Source organism: Hydra viridissima, unplaced genomic scaffold, assembly GCF_058129835.1.
Source record: "Hydra viridissima isolate aposymbiotic clone 2 unplaced genomic scaffold, HvirCarnegie_v1 scaffold_18, whole genome shotgun sequence".
Classification (NCBI taxonomy): domain Eukaryota; kingdom Metazoa; phylum Cnidaria; class Hydrozoa; order Anthoathecata; family Hydridae; genus Hydra; species Hydra viridissima.
In genome coordinates, this window is record NW_028324317.1 from 2,683,518 (window position 1) to 2,706,269 (window position 22,752).

Genomic DNA, 22,752 nt, shown 5'->3' on the forward strand with positions numbered 1-22,752 from the left:
CTTATTTTTCTTATGAATGATTTGTTATGTTTCAACTAATTTGACTCGTTTATCAAGAAAAAAAAAGGGCGGGCGGAGGGGGGGGGTGAAATTTCTCCAATTTATTTGAATAGTGCTGGATCCTTTTAGGAGATTAGTAGATTAAAATAAAAAGTCATGATAATTCTTTGCTGATTTTTTAGTAAATTATCTTTAGTAAATTACAATATAAAAAGTTAATTTTTATCTTTTGAAAATTTAGATGGGTGCAGCGAGACAGTTATTTACCAGTGGGGAGCCAAAACTTAAAAGCTGTCACAAAGGTTTTATTTAAGTGTCTTTTTATTTTTTTTTGACGTAAATACTGTTCAGGGTGAAATTATTCAATCGTTGTTACCTTAATTTCACATTTGTATAATACTTTATACACTGGTTTATAGGTTCACCTAATGTAATGTCTAACCACCTAGTTTTGACTGAAAAGAGTAGTTTAGTGTTTTATAACTAATATATAATACACAAAAATTCTGATAATATTTCTATATCGATGTTGCAATTATATTTTAACATTATTTATAAGAATTTTGTCAAATGAGAATTGAAAAATCCCATACAACCAGACTTTTTCTGCAACTAGGTCCTTAAAGATGTCAATTCCTAATCTTTCTATTTATAGCTTCATCTATCCAATTTATCTGCATTATCATATTCTCTATCATATTCATCTATCTAATATATCTATATTATCATATACTCAATATCATATTATATGTAGATATATTATATCTAATATATATATATATATATATATATATATATATATATATATATATATATATATATATATATATATATATATATATATATACATATACATATATATATATATAAATACATACAATATGATACTGGAAGCAATCAATTTCACAATTGCCTGAAAACCTTGTCATTCTACGAAATTGTATAACAAGTAATTGGTTGCTAACATGTGCCCAATAGCTTGTGGTATTTAACTACTCTGCTGACTCTTTCTTATGATAACTTATCAGGTGAGTAAATAAGCCAGTTGTAGATGAAGTAGGACAAGATATTTTTTGACTGCATTTTCAAATTTTATAAAAACCAAAAATAGTACTGCTCATTTTATATCTATCAAAATAATTCCAAATAGTTCTCCTTACTCTCTTGTCCTGTGTTTTAAAGGTTTTTTTTTTTTTTTTTTTTTACTAACACCTTACAGCGGTTTTCTAAATATCGAACCAAGGTACAAAGCTCAAAAAATGTTTGATTAACTAAATACATTTGATTCGAGTTCAATTAATGAATAAACTCAAAACTTTGAGTTTTGACACCCCTTGTAGTAGGCTGGTGTGTTGTATAGATAACAAAACAAAAAACAGTTTTTTGAAGTTGTTTTTGGAGTTGGCACATCAAACTACACAAGGCTTATGCCATAATATTTCTTTTGGTTTTAGTTTTTGCCTTTTAATTTTTGGACTTTTTTTTTAATATCCAGCCAATTTTCCTAAGTTCTTTAACACAGCACTTTTATTTTTTCTTATAAGCAACAGCCACTCGCATGGTTTTCCATGATCAGTTTGCTTTTATCTTGGATAGGTTCTGTCTTCCATCTTTAAGAAATTTTTAAACAACATAAAAGTCTCTTCTAGCTGTCGAGTTATTGTATTTCTTCCTAAAATTACTTTGATTTTCAAAGTATTAGTATCATTTTTTAATTTATTTTTTAAACCCTTGGTGAAGTTGTAATGAATGGTGAAAAATTTCTCAATTTATATAAATGTTGTTGCATTCCAATTTGTCTGCTATTCTATTTGATTTTTATATGTGAGTTTTTGATGATCTGTTTCTGAAGTGTCCTGCTTTGACAAACATGTTACTTCCAGAAGTGATAATTGTGGTTTTTCTCTTGAAAAAATTTTGAATATGAATTTTTATCTTTTTTTGCACACATTGGAGAATTTTTTACATCCTTTGGATGTTTTTAACAAAAAGACAGTTAAGGATAAAATTTCAAAAACTTTTTAAATTAATTTTTTTTATAATGCAAATATAAAAATGGGACCGTCATTTATTCATAAAAATGTCTTCTGTTACTTTCTGTTAAAGAAATTTTTTTTACATGAAAAAAAAAAACAAAACAAAAAACAAAAACAAAAACCAAAAAAAAAAAAAGAAGAATATTGTTACTCAATCATATAATTTTACAAAAGTTCACTTGTCAAATTTTGTTATTTTTGTATATTTTCATCATTTGATTTATTTGTTATATTTTCATCATTTGATTAGCACATTTTTTAGTACCAGGACTTTCCTAGAATTAAATTTTTTACTTCTAATGAAATTTAAATGCAACTGTGTTTTGAATCATTCAGATGAATATAACTATTTTATTTTTTTTATATTTGATCTCTTAACATTTAGCTAGAGTATTATTTGATTTGAGTTCCTAATTTGGATTAATGAAAAACCTATTAATCCTATAATGCTTTAAAACCTAAGTGGTGTGTTGAAGAACTTAGGAAAATTGGCTTAAATTGGATAGTAACAAAAAAAGTCCATTCAATATAATATAAATTTCATTTAATATAAATTAACATTAAATCTTGGAGGAGAAGAAAGTTTCCCTGTTGATGTTGCAAAGCTATTACAATCAATAAAGGTCACTGTTTAAATCAATATCAGACAAATTAAAATTTGAGTTAATTTTTTAACATAATTTATGTTTTTTTTAACTTATAAAATGCAAAAGCTTAGTTTAAAAAATATTTTGTGTTGCAAATATTTTGTTTCTCAAAAAAAATTTTTTCTTATTCTTTTTATGCACCTGGTTAAACAACCAACAATAATTTTGGTAAAGCAACATTTATTTGATGCATGAGGATTTGTTTTCTTGACAATTTTTCAATGACTTTGTATGTAAACACATCTGAAACTAATTTCTGAAATTAACTAATATTGAAGTAAACAAACCACATTTGTTAAAAAAGCTTTGCTTAACAATTTTTTAGGGGCTCCTGGCCAAGGCTCCTTAATTCTAATAAAATGTAGTCAGCATATTTTTGTATATGATGTATAACAAAATACTTTCATTAGTAAACTTTTTATATAGCAATAAATCCTACATCTGGTCTTGTGAGAGTCTAGGAAGATTCTAGCAATCTATCTACAGTCTCACCAAACCATCTTAAAATTGAGCAACAAGTCTTAGTTACTCAAATTTATCAAGTTTTAGTTGTTTTCATTAATAAACTTTTATATTTTAATTTCAATGCACTATAAAAAAGGATCATGTTGAGGGAAAAACTATTGTTATACAAATGTCTTCTTTTGGTAATAACTGTTTCCTTCTTGGTACAAACTTTTCTTTTAAATAAATAATTAAAAAAGCTTAATTAAATAGTTGATATAATTAAAATGACCACCAGATTTTTAAACAACATGAGAAGATTAAACATTTAAGTCTTTTATTTTTGATTTCAAAAATTATAATAAAAAATGAAACTTTTGCTATAAAAGTCTTTTGGATTTATTCCTGGATGTATTAATTAACTCCACATATATAAGTTGACTTGGTGCATAAGTTGAGGTCACTTTTGTGACCCATTTTTTATGTCTTAAAGTCTCACCATAAAAACTTGTATAGTATGACTAATCTTTTTTCTTAGCTAATGATATACAAATGTAAGAATATTTGTCAAACTGTGTCAATGCATAAAAATGCTTCTTTAATACAATTCAAATAGTTTCATCTTTATCTGATAGTTGTATAGATATTGTTATATTTTGTTATTCTTTGAAATAACTATTTTATGTAGGCAAAACTTCGTTACAATCCTGTAGAAGTTGATCCTGAGGATATGGTTCGAATGACAAGTGAGCAGCCTAGGGTAATTTAATTTTTGAATGGAAACTTGATTTGTATTACAAAGCACTGCAAGCTTAAATGTTCAATTATTAAATTTGATTTTAAAATATAAGTGTTCTTTTAACCTTTACCATTTTTATGAAAATTTTTATTTATAGGACTTTAATTTATTTAGCTAGGTTGCTTGTTTTAAAATATCACCACTCCATTACCAGAAAAAACATTCATTTACTCTCATTTAGATCTCTCTATCTGTAAAATTTTTTTTTTCATTAAAAATTGTAGATAAATTTTAAAAGGAAATTAGGAAAGGTCAAACTGTTTTATATAAACCAGGTTTTAAATTTACAAGTATCAACTATCAGTTTAATATGGCTATATATTACATTAACCAACCCTTTACTAACTTTGACCAATCCTCATATTTTCTCAGTTGCAAAAATATATTGAGTGTTATCTTTATTAATTTACTATTTAGGAAATGGCAAATTATTCTGTATCTGATGCAGTGGCTACTTACTATCTTTACATGCAATATGTTCACCCATTTATATTTGCTCTGTGTACAATTATTCCAATGGAACCAGATGAGGTAAGCATGATCTTATCAGTGCAAGAGTAGTTCGCATTCTAAAAATGCCCTGATTGTAATGCCCTGCTTTAAAAGTTTCATATTAGTGAAATAGTTGAAATATATACAATGTAAATAAATGATGTTAACAAATGGCAATGAAATGTTCAGGTTCTCCGTAAAGGATCTGGTACTTTATGTGAAGCTTTATTGATGGTGCAAGCTTTTCATGCAAATATTGTTTTCCCAAACAAGCAGGAGCAGGTCAGTGTTTAATTTTATTTTTCTTTTATACTTTTTTAGACTTTTTTTTATGAGTTCCATTTTTATTTTAAAAATGTTTTTTCAAATTTTTACAACAGGTTCACACAAAGTTTTATGAAGGGCATCTTCTTGATGCTGAAACATACGTTGGTGGCCATGTAGAGGCATTAGAGAGTGGTGTATTCAGGAGTGACATTCCTTGCAAATTTCGAATGGTATTTTTTATGACATTCAGTTTTTAAATTTATACTTGTCTATATTACTAGACCTATAAGATTTTAAGCTGCACCAAATGTTACACAATACAAATTAAACTAACTTATACTCATTTGTACCAGTTTACATTTGTAATAGGTACCAGAAGCATTTCAAAGTCTAATTGATAATTGCTATGAGACACTTAAGACCACCATTGAAAATGAGCATGGTGTATCCATTGAATATGTAACAAACATGGATGAGGTATAAAGAAACTTGCTTTGTATTTGATTTGCTAGCATAATTATTAAATAGGACTGGCTTTTGCACTTTAAGTTTAGCTGTGTTTAGAAATCAAGAATCAACTTGCCACATTGCGAGATACTCCTAACCGGCTTGAGAAACCATTAATTTATCATCTTGATGTAGCTGCCATGTATCCTAACATAATTTTGACAAATAGACTACAGGTGACTTTTTTAAGCAACTTGTTATTGTTATTAGATCTTATTATTATTATTATTGTTTCATGCCTAGGAATTTCAACAGCCTAAAATGTCTTTTTGTAAAACATGTGATTGCCATGTGATTGACATGTGATGATTATAAAAGTTATTTTAAAAAATCTTTAAAGTAGTTCACTTAATATTTTATTTATTTTTTATTTTAGCCTTCTGCTCTTGTTGATGAAGTTATATGTGCATCATGTGATTTTAATAGACCTGGAGCAAGATGTCAACGTAAAATGGCATGGATGTGGAGAGGAGATTTTAGTAAAAATTGAAGTTTTTTTACAAGAATTTGAATTAAAAAGTTTCATACAATATAGTTAAAAACAGTTTGCAATTAAACAATTAGAAATGAAGTTAGATTGACTTAAACTCACAATGTTTTCAGTTGGTGATGTCACTAATATTATTAGTACATTTCAAGTTAACATCATTTTTTAAAAAGCTTTGAAGTATAAATTTTATATGTAATTCTGGTAATATAACTTGTCAAAAATAAATTTTATCTAGGTCCTGCAAACTTTGGTGAATACCAGAATATTAGGCAACAACTTGAGGTTGAAAAACATCCAGGAAGATTCCCAAATGAGCCAACTCGTTCTTTTCACAAATTATCACTGTTTGAGCAAGCTGCGCTTGAAAAAAAAAGATTATCAGGTAGATTTTAATTAAGATTGCTCCATCAATTATCACCTTAACACAAGCATCAGTCTATTTTCTATTTTTATGTTTCTTCAGCCTATTCAAACAAAGCATACAAAAAAACAAAAGTAACCAAAAATGAGCAAAGAGAGTCAATTGTTTGCCAAAGAGAGAATGCTTTTTATATTGATACAGTTAGGGCTTTTCGAGATAGAAGATACGAGTTTAAAGATTTACTGAAGGTGACTATTTTTAAAGATGGTTTTTAATTACAATCATCTTTTTTCTAGTCTTTTTTTAGAGAAAAGGATTCTAGAGCATGGTAAGTATATTTTAATCATTAAGTAGTATTATTTCTGGTTGGTTATTCAAATCTTAAAAGGAATTAAAGCTTGTAATAAAATGCTAAGAAACTCTGAAGCAGCTTTAAATATTTTATTCAATCTTGTCAAGTTTTTATGTGTTGGTCTAAATTTCTTTTTATTGAATACAAATCACAATTTTAATCATCTCTTTTTGATTTAGGTGTGGAAAGGCAAAGCTTCTGCTGCTGCAGAGAAAGGTGATCCAGCTGAAGTGAAGTAGTAGGTGTTAGGTTTCTTATATTTGAAAATTTCATGTTTGATTTTAAAAATCAAGCATGAGCTTTTTTTGTTGACTTTATTTCTATTGGTTGGTAAATCTTTTATTTACATTTTTTTGTTGACTTTATTTCTATTGGTTGGTAAATCTTTTATTTACATTTTTTTAAATGACTTTTAGTGCTTCAGGAATGGAAGTTTTGTATGACTCGCTTCAGCTTGCGCACAAGTGCATTTTGAATTCTTTTTATGGATATGTTATGAGAAAGGGGTCTGTTTCTGTGTTTTGATTTTAATTTTATCTATTACTTTGATAATAACAGCAGATTTTATGTATTAAATTGTTAATAATAGTTTGTTAGTTATTTTAAAATAATTATCAATAATTTAGTGAAATTTAATATTTTAATGATAATATTTAATAATTGACAATGCAATTGGATTTAACTTTTCATAAATTTCAGGTCACGCTGGTTCTCAATGGAAATGGCAGGTATTGTTTGCTACACTGGTGCACATATAATTACTGCTGCTAGAGAACTTGTTGAACAGATTGGGTAAGAAACTGAAATGGACAATTTTTCTAAAAAATCTTTTATATGTATTATACACATCCTTAATGTATAATCTTGTAATACATGTATTGCATTATCTTATATTCATATATTGTCTGAAACTTTTAAAAGTGTAAATATATTTTAATACAGTCGACCTTTGGAGTTAGATACAGATGGCATATGGTGTATCTTACCTGCAAGTTTTCCAGAAAACTTCCAAGTAAGATTGTTCTTCATTGGTTTAAAGTGTTTTGCACAGTGAGCTTCACTTGCAACTAAGCTTAGCTAGCCTTAAATTAGAGCTGACACACAATTGTTCCAATTAAATAAAAGTTCATTCAAATCACATTCAAATTTATTCAAATATTTGTTATATAAATAAATGCTTCACATAAATGAAGACATTTACTGGTCAACTTTAAAGGGAAATGCAGCTTTTTTTAAAAACCAGTTCTAAACCAGTTTTAAAACCAGTTTTAAAGCTAGTTCCTAAAAACTCCAAAAAAGCAGTTCAAAGCTTTTACAAATTTAAAGAATGCAAAATAAAAGTTGCTTAAAAGCTAGATTTAAAGATTAAGTAATAAATTTGTAAAATTGAAAAACAAAATGGCGTTTTTTATGAGAAAAATGAAGAAAAGAAAAGACCTTAAACAGCAATCGTTGGCTGTAACTTAAAGTACCTTCATATTTCATTTTGTAGGTGAAAACCACTCATCCTAAAAAATCAAAAATAACAATATCATACCCTGGTGCAATGCTGAATTATATTGTCCAGGTAATAACATTTCTTTTTTTGTTTTCACTGCTGTTGGTGTATTGAAAATTTATTTTTGATTTTTAGATACAATAAAGAATTTTTTTATTTAAAGTTATTTTATCTCCCTTATACTTTCTTTTGTAAAATATAGATAATAGAGAGAGAGTTTGCATTTTTGCTACATATTTTTATATTTTGCTATCATTATTTACATTAAACCAACATTGACGTTTGAAGATTCTGATGTGTTCTATAAAATTGCTTGAAGCTTCCTAAAAGATCTAATGGGTCCTGAAAAATTTTGAGTAGTGAATGTTAACTTTCGGCTTTGGTATTGGTTTTAAAAATTCTGCTTCAACAACAATCTACTTGTTTGGTTTTGTCTGAAATTTCTGTTCAAATTATCACCATAATGAGCCAAAATTTTGATTAGGAGATTTTTTTAAGTTTAGATAACTTGCTTTTAACTATAATTGGGATCTTAATTTTCTAATTAAATTGGTGTTGTAATTATTTGGGGGCATAATCGATTTTTAATTATAACAGTTGTTGTAATTTTGATTAAAAACACTTTACATAATTGAATCAACTTATTATTCTCAACTCATTCTTTTAAAGAACTTCAAATGTTAAATCGTCTTCACATGTTCTTCTTTTTATTCAATTGTTCTACATACTGATATTTATTTAATCAAACAACTCTGAAGCATAAATAAATGTTGTAGGAATGGAGTTTATGAATATCATTCAATACAACTACAATCCCTTTCCAGTATTGCGGGTGATCAATAAAGAGAGAAATTCAATATTGTCAGTAGTTATTTGCTGGACAGTGTCTGATATTCAAGCATTTAGATTTTCAAATGCTATAGGTGGTATACACCAACTGTTTTAGATTGCCCCAGTACCAGAAATCACAAAGCAATAGATCTGCTAAATGCATTTTTCAGAACTGCTGGAAAATATTGCTAATAGCACAATCATTTGTGAGGTCTCTGTTAGAAGTTGTTGCAGATTTCTCTTTATGTGCAGCAGAGTGCCATCTATTATTGATGCACATCTTCAATGGGCTTTTAAGTATGAAACAACATGGTGCTGTAAGATAGATAGATAGCTATCATCATAAATAGTCCTACTTTTGAGGAAAAATGGTGGAACAATAATATTGCTTGAAAAACCTATCCACATGCACAACTTTGGTGAATTTGAGTGACTGAAAATGAAGGCATTGTTGGTGTAAATAGTTTTGTTGAGATAGAAATATGCCTCATCTGTCCACAGAACTTTTTCTAGATTATCCAAGTGGTTTCTAAAAGCTATATAGTGATTTCCTTCCATTTTGCATAGTTGTCTGGTTTCAACTGATAGTGCACTGATATGCAAAATTGTGTAGTTTATGTAAAGACACTAACCAATAATGATGAAGATAAAATGATTTATTCACCAGAAATATATATCTTTGCACATCACGTAAGTTTTTGTAGTGATTTATGGGACACAAAATTTAACTGACTCCTTTTACAATAGATAATAAATGACAATAATTATAATAGATAAATATATTTCATGCAAATGCTGAAAGAACTCATTTTTCTGCTATTCACTTACTGCTTGATGGGTTTATAATTGTCTATTTATTTCTAAAGAACAGTTATTGCATTCAATTTTGATTTTAAAATCTTGTTATTCTTACCTTTGAGTTATTATTACTTTATCTGAATTTTGTGAAAACTTTATAAAATAGTATTCAAATTTTTAATTTTTAATTTTTGATTTTCAGTCTGGTTTTACAAATGATCAATACCACGATTTAACAAACCCAGAAAAGCTTGAGTATACAGTACGGAGTGAAAATTCTATTTTTTTTGAAGTAAGTTGTTTATAATGAATGCTTACTTAAAATATTTTTACTGTGAATTGTTATTTGATTCTTTTTACCTAAGTTTCTACGAACTGACAGCAGAGATTTCTTTATCATGTAGTTTCCTACTAATTGACATCAGACATTTTTTTATCACTATTACTTTAGGTTGATGGTCCTTACAAGGCTATGATTTTACCAGCATCAAAAGAAGAAGGAAAAAAGTTAAAAAAACGGTATGCAGAAGTCTAATACATTTCTTCCACATAAAAGAACTAATGATAATGTTTTCAATCAATTTTGAAAGTGTTTTTTTCTAAATCTAATAAAGTATCTCATTTAAATGCCATTTAGATATGCAGTTTTTAAGGAAGATGGTACTTTGGCAGAGTTGAAAGGTTTTGAAGTCAAGAGGCGAGGTGAGTTGCAACTCATAAAGATTTTTCAATCATCAGTGTTTGAATCATTCTTGGAAGGCAAAACATTGGAATCTGTTTATTCTTCTGTTGCTAAGTGTGCTGATTACTGGCTGGATGTACTTTATAGCAAGGTCTGTTTTATGCAGCATAATATTTTAAAATATTTATTTCTTTATGTTCTTCATACTTTTTATTTAGCGTTTGATTTGGTTTTTTTTTTTTTTTTTTCTCTTTTTTAATAAGCTTTTTAATTAAGTTTTAAGACTCTTAATTTCTTACAAGTAATAGTTCTATGTATCTATGTATCTATGTACGTATCCAGGGTGAAACATTGCCAGACAGTGAACTTTTTGAACTAATTGCAGAAAATCGGAGCATGTCTCGCTCCCTTGATGATTATGGATCACAAAAATCAACATCAATTAGTACTGCAAAGCGTTTAGCTGAGTTTCTTGGCGATCAAATGGTTAAAGATAAAGGTCTTAGCTGTCGCTTTATCATATCGTGCAAGCCTGAAGGAACACCAGTAACCGAAAGAGCTGTTCCTCTTGCAATATTTCAAACTGAGGACAGTATTAAAAAACACTATTTAAAAAGATGGCTGAAGGTACCAGACAATTTTGACTTTGATATAAGAAATATTCTTGATTGGAACTATTACATTGAACGATTAAACAGCTGTATCCAAAAGATAATTACCATACCAGCTGCAATGCAAGGAGTAAGCTTTGACACAGTTTTATTTGTTTTAAAATTTTAAGCATAACAAAAACTAGGTTTATTAGCAATATTAGTTGAATAAATTTTTTTTTATGGAATAATTCACAACTCTCATTGTAATAGCATTTATAAACATCTTATTGATTGGATTGTTAAAACAAACAAAAGGTACTTTATTGTTTTAACTCTCCTAAATAAACCTTTTTTACTTTATCATTTTTTCCTCACATTTTCAGTTTGTTTTTTTAAATAATTTTCTACTTGTCTTATACTTTTTGTTAGTGCTTTGAATTATTCTATTCACAAAAGTCAATATCTGTTATGCACTAAATCTTTTGTTAAATGTCAGATTACAAATCCTGTTCCAAGATGCAAACATCCAGATTGGCTACACAAGCGGTTGCTTGAAAAAAATGATGTTTTCCAACAGAAACGAATAACAGACATGTTTTCTAAAGCACCAGAAGTGAGTTTTTGTTATCCTTATTCTAAAAGTGTTTTGTTTTATGCATTGAACTTGAGAAGTAGTTCTTTTAAATCTTTTACTTCAAAGCCCATTTTTCTTCCTCTATAATTATTTCTGATTTTTAACTCTACTTTATTGCAATATCAACATGCATTTCTTTGTTCTCTTGTAATTTAACAAACATGGTTAAACAGATTACTTTTAATAAAAATTAAGTTGGTTGAAAAAGTTGTGGATAATACTACGGTTGGAGATTTAGAGGATTTTGGTGGAAAGCGTTCTTTAACTTCACCAAATATACCTATAGTTCATAAGAGAAGAAAAGTTGATAAGAAAGTTGAAAATTCAGAGTTTTTGGAAAGTGATTTATTGAAATCATGGAAGGAAGTGCTAGGAAATCCACCGTCTATGGGTGTAACTAAAGTGAGACTTTTATTAGGTTTTTTTCTTTTAAGATTGTTTCATATTTTGGAGTTGTTTATTATTTGCTTTATTCATGTTATCTTGATATCAAATTTTTTTTTAAACAAACAGATGAAGTATTGTTTGCTTCTTTTTTTTTATAGGAAGATCAAAATGCTTGGGTTATTTTCCAAAAAAAAAAATGGCTGTTTCAGAAGTTGCAGCGAAATGCTGCACGTGAATCTCGTAAAAAGTTAAAAAATGACAATATGGCAGACATTCTAGGAGACAGAAGAAGAGCTGCTCCGCAAACAGGACTTGGTAACTTTTTTAAAAAACAGACCAGATCACTTCTTGAAAGTCATTGGGAAATAATACAGGTTAAAAAAGTTGTCTGAAAATTATAAATATTATAAATATTTAAATATTGTAATTTTTAATTTTATATTTAATTTCAAAATTATTTTTTTTTTATGATACTAATGTCATCATATTATGCATCCAATTTTTTTTAGATATTGTATTTAAAAAAAATCTTTGGTTGTGCACAACCATTTTATAAATAAAGTTTATTTTTTAGATAGCTGAAACAGATACTGCTGGTGTTTTTAACTTATTTGTGATGGTAAATAATGATCTGCATTCTATCAATGTAACTGTTCCACGTGTTTTCTATGTCAACTCACGAAAATTAAAAACTGGCGAGGGTGCAAGTAATGTTTTAAGAAAAACTTTTGCTACTGATTATCTCTTCATAAGCATATAATATTTTCAGATCCTGTTTGTAAAAATAACTGTGCAGTATGAAGTGTTATTGTGTTAGAAATCAGTTATTTTTTTATGTTGATTGGTGTTCAGTGGATTTGGTAACTGAACGTAATTCTTATTAAAATTCTTGTTGAAATTTTAGCATGGCGTAAAGTTAACAAAATTCTTCCACGATCTCAACCCCCTTTTTATCTGTATGAGTACTCAATACCAGAAGTCATCTATAAAGATCACAGCAGGTCCTAATTTTTGACAACGTTTTAATTCTTTTTAACTGCAAATACTGTTTTAAATAAATAATTCATTAAAAGATCCAAATTCTCTTTTGTTGCAAGAATTATTATTTTGGATTTCATGATATCTTGTTTTTTGAAGTAATTGTTACATAATGTTTGTTTTGAATACTTTTGAGCTTAATTTACAAAAAACCCTAAAGTCTTTGGAAACTGACCTGCAGTAATTTTTTTAATAGAATTTTTATTACTTTTTGTTGTAGTGAGTTAGTTGCAGATTTGTCTTCACCAGATATTGAAGGGATTTATGAAACACAGGTTTTTTTGAATTGTTGAGTGAATGTTTTATTGTTAAATATACTTTTGTGTTTTAAAAGGATTTATCTTTTAGGTGCCACTAGATGTGCGTGCTGTGATTAAACTTGGATGTTTATGCAAAGTTCACAAAAATGTTGCAAGAGCATTAAATGGCAGAGTGGGTTGATTTTTTTCTCAAATTCTGGTGTAAATGCATTTGTTATCAATTATAAACTTATTTATACAGTTAATTTTTTCTACTTGCTTTACACTTCTTTCTATTTAATATAATTCAGGATGTGGACTCCTTTGATATTAGTCAACTTGATTTTAAAACATTGGCAGAAGCCACTTATCTGGAATCACAATCCTTAAAACACCTGTATTTTTATCATGCGCAATTGTGAGTATTGTTTTTGTTTTGTGTATGTGCAAGTTTATAATGGTTTTCTTTTTGATTATTTAATATATAGTTAATTTATTTAAATATGATTATGGTCTTCTAGAGAAAATCGTGCAGTTTTTGTCATTTTCATGCCGCCGCTACAAAAAGTGAGTAGATTTGCTTTAGTATAAGTTATAAACCAGAAATATATTTCTTTGTTACCTTAGATTTTATTTTATCTCAGTAACTTTGTGTCTAATTTTAAATTAAGGAAAGTTTAAGTAATTTGATAAAAACCTAAAATAGTTTTAACAATTTTTAGAGTAAAATAAAGTTGTATAAATGTTTATGAATATTTAGTAAATTATATACAATTCTATGCTAAATTATATATGTAAAATAGTTTTTAACAATTCTATGCTAAACAATATTATGCTAGAAGGAAAATAAAAATTACTAAGAGAAATTTCATATTTCAATTGAATTTAAACCCTTTAAAATTATCTAGGTGAGTGTCAGGGTTACATATATTTCTTTGTTTCAGTTAAAATAATTTAAGAGCTATGTTGTGCTATCTTTCAGAAAAATATTTTTTGTTGTTGCTATCAAAAGTATTTTCAAGAAAAGAAATTTAAATACCCAATTTTCTAAGCAAAAATTTATATTTGTCAAATATTTTCCACACATTTAATGGGGCATTGATCATAGGGGGAAAATGCTGGAAAGCTGATTGAAGTTAACTTACATATTTTGTTTACTTATATCTCATTCACTATTTTGTTTTCTAATATATTTGGTTGATTAAAAAAAATTAATCATTTCAGGCTTATGTATTTGTTTTAAATACTGTGCGAAGCAATCAAATGCCAAATCTATCAAATATGTACTCAATGGAAAGAACTAACAGGTTTGCTTTAGCAATAGTTGTAAATATTTTCATCCATGATAATGTGTTTTTTTGTGTGTATATTTATATATAATTTATTCCTTATGGAATTTTTTTAAAATTTAGAATTCTCGAACGTAAAGAACAAGAAGAAGCGTACAACCCCCCAGAAACTGCATCATTCACATTTGACGTTCAAGTTGAAACAGATGCAAAACAAGTATAAGTTTTAAAGTGATTCTGGTTTATTGTAATTAATTTTATTTAAATGTATTTAATTTTATTTAAGTAGATTTAATTTTATTTAAATAAATTTAAATTTTATTTAAATAAATTTAAATTTTGTTTAAATAAATTCAATTTTATTTAAATATATTTAATTTTATTTGAATATACTTAATTTTATTTGAATATATTTAATTTTATTTAAATAGATTTAATTTTATTTAAATAGATTTAATTTTATTTTGATATTTCTAGTTTATTTTCTTTTGTTCAATTCTTTTGTTAAAATAACAATATTAAAAGACTTTCACTTGGACTGGTTTTCACTAGATTTATTTATTTTAAGTTATATCGCAATATACATCGTGTATTGATGCAATACCAAGATGAAAAAAAAGGTCCAACAATGATACTAATGCAAACTCAAACAGGTCAATAAATATTTAAATCAGTAATTTGTTATATAATTTACTAGCCTGTGGTTTTTTGTTTTTTTTTATATAAAAATTAGTTTAGCATATATTTTTAGAAATAGTTACTATATGTTTATTGTAAAATCGATAACTTATTTATGTATTAATTATCTATTTCTTCATTTTCTAGTATTTTCTCTAGTAGTTGTGTTCTATTTGGGTTTTTACCTTTTAGTTTAATTTTTTTTAGATCAAAAACATCTCAAGTCACAAGTGAATGCTTTGAAGGAGTTCCCCATTATAGAAATGCCCAATGTTGAAATGTAAAATATTGGTAATTGTAACTGTTTTGAATTTTATTTCATATAAAATATCTCTATTAAAGTGGTTGTTTTTAAAATTGTTAGAGACACAAGTCAATTCACTGCACTTGATTGGCAGAGACAATTAGCAAAAAGGTTTATTCAATCCTACTTGGACACAAATGTTTGGTTAGAGGTCAGCTTGTCAGTTAAAAATAAACACAAATTAAATTTTTAAAATGATAATACTGTAATTGAAGCTATAACATTTTCATTGTTTTAGATGCAACTTTTAAATGCTCGTTACTTCCATATTCCCATTGGAAATATTCCTGCTGGTGATGCTGCGTTATATGCTGCAGACATTTTTTATGCACGCCATCTCCAAAAGCATAATCATTTGTTATGGATGTCTGCTACTGATCGTCCTGATCTTGGTGGTAAAGAAGAAGATGATAATAGGTCTATATTTAACTTTTGTTTGTAGAGCTTAATTATTTAGTTATTATTTATTAGTTTTGAATAGTTATAGTATAGAATTGTTTATTGATTTTAAGTTGTCAAATCATCATGTATTTTATATTAAAGAGGTATATTAATGAAGATTAACACTATATATAACTCATAAATATTTTATAATTCATTATGTATTTTTATAATAATTACAGAATTGTTACAGAATTGGATGAAGGAGGAAGTCCTGAAATTAATCAACCAGGTTGCTATTCAACTGTATGTATAGAATTATCACTTGATGCATTGGCTGTAAACACTGTTCTTCAAGTAAGGATTTTTTTTTTATTTTTATAAAAACCTGCTAATCCATCCTGTCAATCATTCAATGTTAAAATTCTTTTAAATTCAAGAATTTGTTTATAAATGTACTTTAAACTAATTAACATTTTTTTATTATTAAAATTCCTTTGTGTAAGACAAACGAAAACAGTTCAAAATTTAAACAGAAAAAAAAAATGAAGTTGTTACTTTTGTCTCATTCACCAAGTCTCACTCAATAATTTTGCACAGAAACCTGGTTATGCCTTTGAATATTGCCATACTAAATAAGGGGTTTAGCTTATTTTAGGTGTTACTTTCAAATCTTGTTCATTTATTTTAACCTAACCTATCCAACAATTATTGATGCAGATGCAGAATCCTGTATTTTCATAAACCATCTATACCATAATGCTCCAGTAGTTGTAGAAAGGATGATATTGATTTTGATTCAATTGTGAAAACTCTCAATTCCTAGTATGTTGTTTGAACTAGTCTGGCAGTGTCACTTATGTTTCTTCAGAAAAAACTACTTTCATATTACTGTAGTTGCACAGCAGTAATAGAAGCAGTTTTTTTTTATATAAATTAAGATTAGTTTAGCATATATTTTCAGAAATAGTTACTATATGTTTATTGTACTTTTATAATTGATAACTTATGTATCAAATATCTATTTCTTCATTTTCTAGTATTTCTTTCTAGTACAGAAGTAGTCTTTTTTTTTTTTTTTTTTTTTTTTTTGCATAAAAAACACCTTTGTTTTATTTAAAAAGTCAAACCTGAAAATAAGTACAGGTTCTACGTTATTCTAACACTTGTTACAAGCTCCACAGGATTTAAGAAACTTGCACAAGTATTCAAGTGATTGAGATCTATATTGATTTTGTTAAAAATAGATTTGGATGAAAATAATTTTTATCTGTTTTTTTACTTCTAATCGATGGTGGCTTTATTTGATGTATTTAACGTACTTTTTACATACTATGAACCAAAATTTTATAAAAAATTTGACACTTACCATTTATTTTTTAAGTCGCAACATATCAATGATGCTGAAGGTGTTGCTCAGAGCTTTGATAATGTCCAGCAGGTAGTCTTTCATACTGCTTAGGTTTTATATTTTGTATTTTTTTAGTTTTTTTAAAACTTTAGTTTTGTTTTGTTTTACTTTTTAATTTTTTTGTTGTTGTTGTTTTGTAGGCAACTCTAGAAGAAATGCTAAACTCAGGTCCTGGTGTGGTGTCAAATTTAACTACTTATGATGAAGGAGCTGCATGTTCAGTGACTTTTAGGTGCTAAGCTTATTTTGTAATAGTTTTAATTTTAGTAAACTTAAGTAAAAAAATTTTTTAAAGAAGTTAACTTCAGATTTAAAAGAGAGTTGATCATAATTAGCAGACCAAATACTATTACAATGTACAAACACAATTGTACAAATACAATGTATAATTACAATAATTACCAAATACTGTAGTAATAGGAGAGAGTACTTTTTAGTACAGTTAAATGTGTGTAGCTATAGATTAATAAGGGAAAAATAGTTCATAGCATAGCTGTAACATTAGTATAGGATTATGGCAATATACAATATTAGCACAAAATTATGTGACATTTATTTTCATAGGATATTAAAGAGTTTGGTGTTCAACTGGTTTTCAGAAGTTGTGACCTACAAAAATCCATTTGCTGATAACCAGCTTATTCATTTTTATAGGCATTTAAACCTTTTTTTTTTTAAATTGATATTTCTTAAAAAAGTCATATTTTTATTTTTAATTTCTCTTCAACTTTATTAATAATTATAATTTATTATAAATGTTGATTGGTTTACTTTAAATATTATTTAATTATCCTTATAATTTATTATAATAAAATTGGAAGGGTAATTTGATTCTTTATAACTTTACTCATTCTCCTTTTTTTTTTTTTAGATATTTGCGTTCACCAGAAGCAATGTTGTATGACCCAGCATTGTGTCGGTTTATCCATGGGCTTATGAAAAAATACTTCATGCAGGTTTTTTTTTTTTTTTTCATTCTTGATAAAAGTTATAAGATTTTCTTTTATAATAAAATGCTGTAAATTTGTGTAATTTGATAGAAATAAGATAGGTAGAAGTCTTGTGTCACATTTGAAAATTATTTTCCTATAATGATTTTTGGCATCCTCATACCTCTTCTAAATTAATATTGAATTACTGGGATGTATAATCTACAACTATTGGGAGCTTTTATTTAGCTATTATGTTTAAGACAGAATTGATGCATGCATGTATCAGGCGTGCATCAATTCTGTCTTAAGATGAAGTGTTTTCATTATATTTTTCTTTTGTTGGTGTTGTTTTTTTTTTTAAGCTTTTATAAGTTTGATAGATTCAGAATATGGGAGTGTTCTTTTTTATCTAACATTGTTATATTTTTTTCTTTTCAAAAAACCATTAGCTCCCATAGTCCAAATTCAGTGCACAATTTTCACTTAACAAAATTTCATTTAAGAAGTTTTAAAATTACTCTTTAATGTTTTGACCCTTCCTAAAAATATAAATTTACAATTTATATATATTACAGTTCATATATTATAGTAAATTTTTTAGTTTGTATACCTGCTCTATTTAGCTGATATCAGAGTTCAAGAAACTTGGTTCAACAATTGTTTATGCTAGTTTCAACAAAATTATTCTCAACACCAAAAAACGAAAGTTTGTAAACTTATTTTTGTCATTGTTATTTTGGCTTTTTCAACTAAACTCACTTTTGCTAATGCTTTTTCAATTCTTTAGTCTTTAAAATTGTGGAAATCCTTTTATAGATTGAAAGATGGATTGGCATATGTGCAGTATATACTTAACAGCATTTTATCAAAGACTTTATTTAAAAGTTTACGGATAGAACCAAAAGCATGTTGGGAATATCTACTTTGGATGGACAAAGTAAAAACTATAGTGATGTCTGTGATAATATATTTTTTTTAGTTAAGGTTGAATATCTTTTGACTTTGCATTTTTACAGTCTAACCAAGGAGGAATCTATCTATCTGAAATTCCGGATCGCTATCTTGATCACGGAGAGCTGTCTATTACTACTGTTGAAGAGGAAGAGGAAGATACTGATGCTACAAAACTAATATCAGAAGCAAAGCAGGTGAGTATAAGCTAGTTTGTTTTATTGAATTTTGCTTCTCATTTTTGTAAGTTTTAGTCAGCACAGTTTTGTAAATGTAAACTACAGGTTAAGCTTGTTGTTTAAATTTTTTTTTTTTTAATTAAATGGTTCACTGATATAGATGATAACTTTGAGAAATTTAAATAAAATCAGTACTTCATTTTCTTGAAATTTCTCTTTTAATGCAGATAGTTATTACTCTAATGTAAGAATGTAAATAGTATCAATTTGCAGACAATAATTGAATTATCTGGTTACTTTTTTTATTTTTGTAACCAACTAGTTCAGTAGGAATAGTCATTTTTTAATTTGTATCATATTAGGCTTAATTAAGAAGTTTGTCAAAGTTCTTATTGTTAAGGGTGACTGTCAAATGCCAGAAATAAGAATGTTAATAAATGGTTCTTCTTTCACAAATCAAAATGTTAATAAAAAATTTCATACGTTCAATGACAGAAAAGAGCATGAAATTTTTGGGGGGATGCAAGTGCATATAAATACAAATATCTTGTAGAATTGTTGCTTAAAAGTTATCATTTATTGGGCTGTAGCATAAATATTGAGGTTCATTTTCTCAACTATTAAGTTAGGTTCAACAGATGGCCAAATAACTCTCTGTGACTGAACACACAATTAGAAGTGGTGGTTAGTATGACCTGATGGCCAAGTCTAGAGCTAAATCCAAAAGGCACCTTTACTTCATTACTAAAGAAGTAAAGGCCAAACGAATTGAGAAAGTTTAATACTTTTGTTCTTCCTTAGGAAAGGTCAACCAATAATATTTCTGTTCTCAGATGAAAAACTTTTTAAAGTGGATTCTGTGTTAAGTAGTAGGACTGATTGCTACATTAACATCACAATTCCAGAAATTGTTCCAGAATCCATGCAGATCAATGCAGATGTGTACTTTTAAAATCAATTCAGATGTTTACTTTAAAATCTTGGAAGACCATGTCCGTGCATGAATTACTTTAGCCTTCAACCCTGATGCTGAAATTGTGTATCAGCAGGATAGGACTTCCCCTCCATATAGCCAGAAAGACCCAGCAGTGGCTAAGAAAAACAAGCTGGATTTTTGAGAGAAAGTTTTGTGGCCACCAAACTCCCCAGATTTAAACCCTCTGGGCTACAGTATATGGGCATATATTGAGTCAAAGGCCTGTGCATCTCTCCACAACAATATTGCAGCTCTGAAAACTTCTGTCATCAAGTAGTTAAATGCCATGCCTAAGGTGTATGTTCTGAAGACATGTAAGAATTTCAGGTCCAGAATTGAAGCTGTGATCAAGGCCAATAGTTCACAGATTGATTAACATATTTGAATTTCATGAAAAAATGACATAAAACAAATTGATTTGACAACTATTTTCTTGTTTACTTGTTTTTATGACCTATCATTTTTAAAAAATAGTGCAGATTTTAAGGGAACATACTGTACATTGTAAAGTTTATTTCATGAATATCTGAATATTAACGTTTTCATTTTTATTGCTGTATCATGTTACACTCTCTAATTTCTGCCTTAATTGTCATTAAACTTTGTGGTTTTGAGCGATTTGATAAAATTTTACAATTTATTTACACATAAAATAGATGTATGATATAAAATAAATATTTTTCATGAGGGTTAAAAGTACCTTTGAAATAAGCAACATAAAATTGGATTAACACAACTCTCAAACTTTAGACAGCAAAATTTGTGTGGAATTGTATTATGTATATTATTTTTAGAAAAAAGTGGAAATGAACTGGAACATTTGTAAATTTCTTCCAACTGCTGGTTCATGTCAAAACTTCTTTCAGGTAATATAATTAGATACAAATAAATAATGATTCATGTTAATTGTTTAAAAATTTATACAACTTTTGTATAACATAATAGGATATTTTTTAAAGACAAATTTAGTTTCTTTTAAAAGTATGAACTTGTTTTTCTAGATGTAAAAGATCTACTTGTAACATGATTGTTTAAGAATAAAGAGTATTTGAAAATTTAACATGTCATAGTAAATGATATATTTGTGAGTTTGTCATGATATGTAGATTGCAATAGCCGGACATATCCATGCAGTTTATGTTCATATAATTGAAGAAACTGTCCAACTACCAGCTGATACTGATACCCCTGTAAAAAGAAGAGGGGTTAGTACTCAACAAGAAGTATGTCACTAAATTCTTTTTTTTTTAATGTTTGTTGGTATATTGACTGTTTCTAAATCAATTAGTTTTTTGTTTTGTTTTTTATGTAGCATATGGCAAAAATCATTTAGTTTTTTTGTTTTTTAATTTGGTATGGCAGAAATCATTTAGTTTTTTTTTTTTTTTATGTAGCGTATGGCAGAAACAGCATGTACACCTTCTACTGTTGAGTTTTCTCAGGATAGAATTCAAAATCTTTTGACTGAGCAGCTTTTTGGGTAATTCATGTTTTTGCAAAATATGTTTGATATTTTAACAAAATAGGTTTGATATTTAAGCACACATTTTAATCAGCCCAAGCAGGTCATCATGAAAAAATGGTCTTAAAAGTTTTGGATTTAATTGGACAACATTTTCGCATCAAGTTATTTTGCAATCATCAATACTGATTTCTTTTTGTTTTCCTGAACTTTTAAGTAAGTCGCAACTTTCAGTTAGTAAGTTCCATCTTTTTTGTTTGCATAATTTTTTCTGTAGCAAATTCTTCTCTAAAATTTCTATTTTTCAACTTTTATCTTAAACATAGTTTTTGATTATCATATATAGTACGGATCTTATATTTAGTGACATCTTTCAAAAATCTTCATTAATTCCGTGCTGACAAAACTGACTCTGCTGCTTAGTTGACATGAATCTCATTTGCAATCATTCTTTTTAAATTACAAAAAGTTATTTGTTAAGATGTAGCTTGTTATCATGCTTTAAAAATATAACTTATTGCAGCAGATTCAAAGATATTTATGATTCAAAGATATTCACTTGTAAGATCGCATATCGTAGGATTTTTTAATTTGCGATTCGACTGATAAAGTTTATTTTTAATTCTTTGATGATAAAGTTGAGTTTTGTATTCTTTCTATGAAATTGTGAAATGTTAAGAGTAGTTTGTCAAAATGTAGATTTTTAATTATGCTTCAAAATTTTTTCTAAATTTCTCTTTTCCTTTTTTTTTAATTTTTTTTTTTACACAATGTTTTAGAATAACTCAAAAGATTCATCGGTCAGTGTCAGCATCAGTTAATAAAGATGGGGATCCAGTATTTCCTGTGTTAGCAGGATCTTATTTAGCTTTGAAAAATCCAGCACTTGAATTTGTAAAAGCCGTTTGCCAAGTGAGTAAATAAAATCTTACGTTTGTGCATTGTAAACACAACTTCTGCCTTCATACTTTCTGTAGTCCAAAGACTTTCTAATCTTGTGTTTGTGTTTGTTATTGAAATAAATTGTTGTCGTTGTGTTTCAACCTAATTTCGATATTTTTACACTGAAAATGAATTGAATTTCTCTAAATTCT

The 22,752-nt window shown here is 27.4% G+C and overlaps 1 protein-coding gene across 3 annotated transcripts in view; it reads left to right on the forward strand.

Annotated features, from left to right (window-relative positions):
- The window catches only part of LOC145181000 (DNA polymerase epsilon catalytic subunit A-like), a 29,489-nt gene that overhangs the window by 5,363 nt on the left and 1,374 nt on the right, over nucleotides 1–22,752 (forward strand). The window contains exons 13-58 of one of the 3 annotated variants that reach the window (XM_090075004.1): nucleotides 242–302; nucleotides 3,816–3,887; nucleotides 4,344–4,457; nucleotides 4,608–4,700; nucleotides 4,799–4,915; nucleotides 5,055–5,162; nucleotides 5,240–5,368; nucleotides 5,569–5,671; nucleotides 5,918–6,064; nucleotides 6,146–6,291; nucleotides 6,575–6,633; nucleotides 6,812–6,901; nucleotides 7,095–7,187; nucleotides 7,338–7,407; nucleotides 7,888–7,962; nucleotides 9,725–9,814; nucleotides 9,974–10,041; nucleotides 10,160–10,355; nucleotides 10,547–10,945; nucleotides 11,294–11,410; nucleotides 11,627–11,833; nucleotides 11,977–12,192; nucleotides 12,393–12,525; nucleotides 12,723–12,819; nucleotides 13,077–13,131; nucleotides 13,205–13,288; nucleotides 13,407–13,513; nucleotides 13,617–13,662; nucleotides 14,320–14,402; nucleotides 14,508–14,601; nucleotides 14,953–15,037; nucleotides 15,270–15,342; nucleotides 15,427–15,517; nucleotides 15,605–15,783; nucleotides 15,990–16,104; nucleotides 17,132–17,188; nucleotides 17,299–17,390; nucleotides 17,723–17,812; nucleotides 18,030–18,114; nucleotides 18,714–18,796; nucleotides 18,907–19,027; nucleotides 19,107–19,238; nucleotides 20,991–21,062; nucleotides 21,303–21,419; nucleotides 21,591–21,676; nucleotides 22,438–22,570. In XM_090075004.1, coding sequence (XP_089931130.1) covers nucleotides 242–302; nucleotides 3,816–3,887; nucleotides 4,344–4,457; nucleotides 4,608–4,700; nucleotides 4,799–4,915; nucleotides 5,055–5,162; nucleotides 5,240–5,368; nucleotides 5,569–5,671; nucleotides 5,918–6,064; nucleotides 6,146–6,291; nucleotides 6,575–6,633; nucleotides 6,812–6,901; nucleotides 7,095–7,187; nucleotides 7,338–7,407; nucleotides 7,888–7,962; nucleotides 9,725–9,814; nucleotides 9,974–10,041; nucleotides 10,160–10,355; nucleotides 10,547–10,945; nucleotides 11,294–11,410; nucleotides 11,627–11,833; nucleotides 11,977–12,192; nucleotides 12,393–12,525; nucleotides 12,723–12,819; nucleotides 13,077–13,131; nucleotides 13,205–13,288; nucleotides 13,407–13,513; nucleotides 13,617–13,662; nucleotides 14,320–14,402; nucleotides 14,508–14,601; nucleotides 14,953–15,037; nucleotides 15,270–15,342; nucleotides 15,427–15,517; nucleotides 15,605–15,783; nucleotides 15,990–16,104; nucleotides 17,132–17,188; nucleotides 17,299–17,390; nucleotides 17,723–17,812; nucleotides 18,030–18,114; nucleotides 18,714–18,796; nucleotides 18,907–19,027; nucleotides 19,107–19,238; nucleotides 20,991–21,062; nucleotides 21,303–21,419; nucleotides 21,591–21,676; nucleotides 22,438–22,570 — 5,080 coding nt within the window. Of the gene's footprint in view, nucleotides 1–241; nucleotides 303–3,815; nucleotides 3,888–4,343; nucleotides 4,458–4,607; nucleotides 4,701–4,798; nucleotides 4,916–5,054; nucleotides 5,163–5,239; nucleotides 5,369–5,568; nucleotides 5,672–5,917; nucleotides 6,065–6,145; nucleotides 6,292–6,574; nucleotides 6,634–6,811; nucleotides 6,902–7,094; nucleotides 7,188–7,337; nucleotides 7,408–7,887; nucleotides 7,963–9,724; nucleotides 9,815–9,973; nucleotides 10,042–10,159; nucleotides 10,356–10,546; nucleotides 10,946–11,293; nucleotides 11,411–11,626; nucleotides 11,834–11,976; nucleotides 12,193–12,392; nucleotides 12,526–12,722; nucleotides 12,820–13,076; nucleotides 13,132–13,204; nucleotides 13,289–13,406; nucleotides 13,514–13,616; nucleotides 13,663–14,319; nucleotides 14,403–14,507; nucleotides 14,602–14,952; nucleotides 15,038–15,269; nucleotides 15,343–15,426; nucleotides 15,518–15,604; nucleotides 15,784–15,989; nucleotides 16,105–17,131; nucleotides 17,189–17,298; nucleotides 17,391–17,722; nucleotides 17,813–18,029; nucleotides 18,115–18,713; nucleotides 18,797–18,906; nucleotides 19,028–19,106; nucleotides 19,239–20,990; nucleotides 21,063–21,302; nucleotides 21,420–21,590; nucleotides 21,677–22,437; nucleotides 22,571–22,752 lie in introns of those variants that run through there. The other 2 variants (XM_090075005.1, XM_090075006.1) reach the window with 2 other exon arrangements.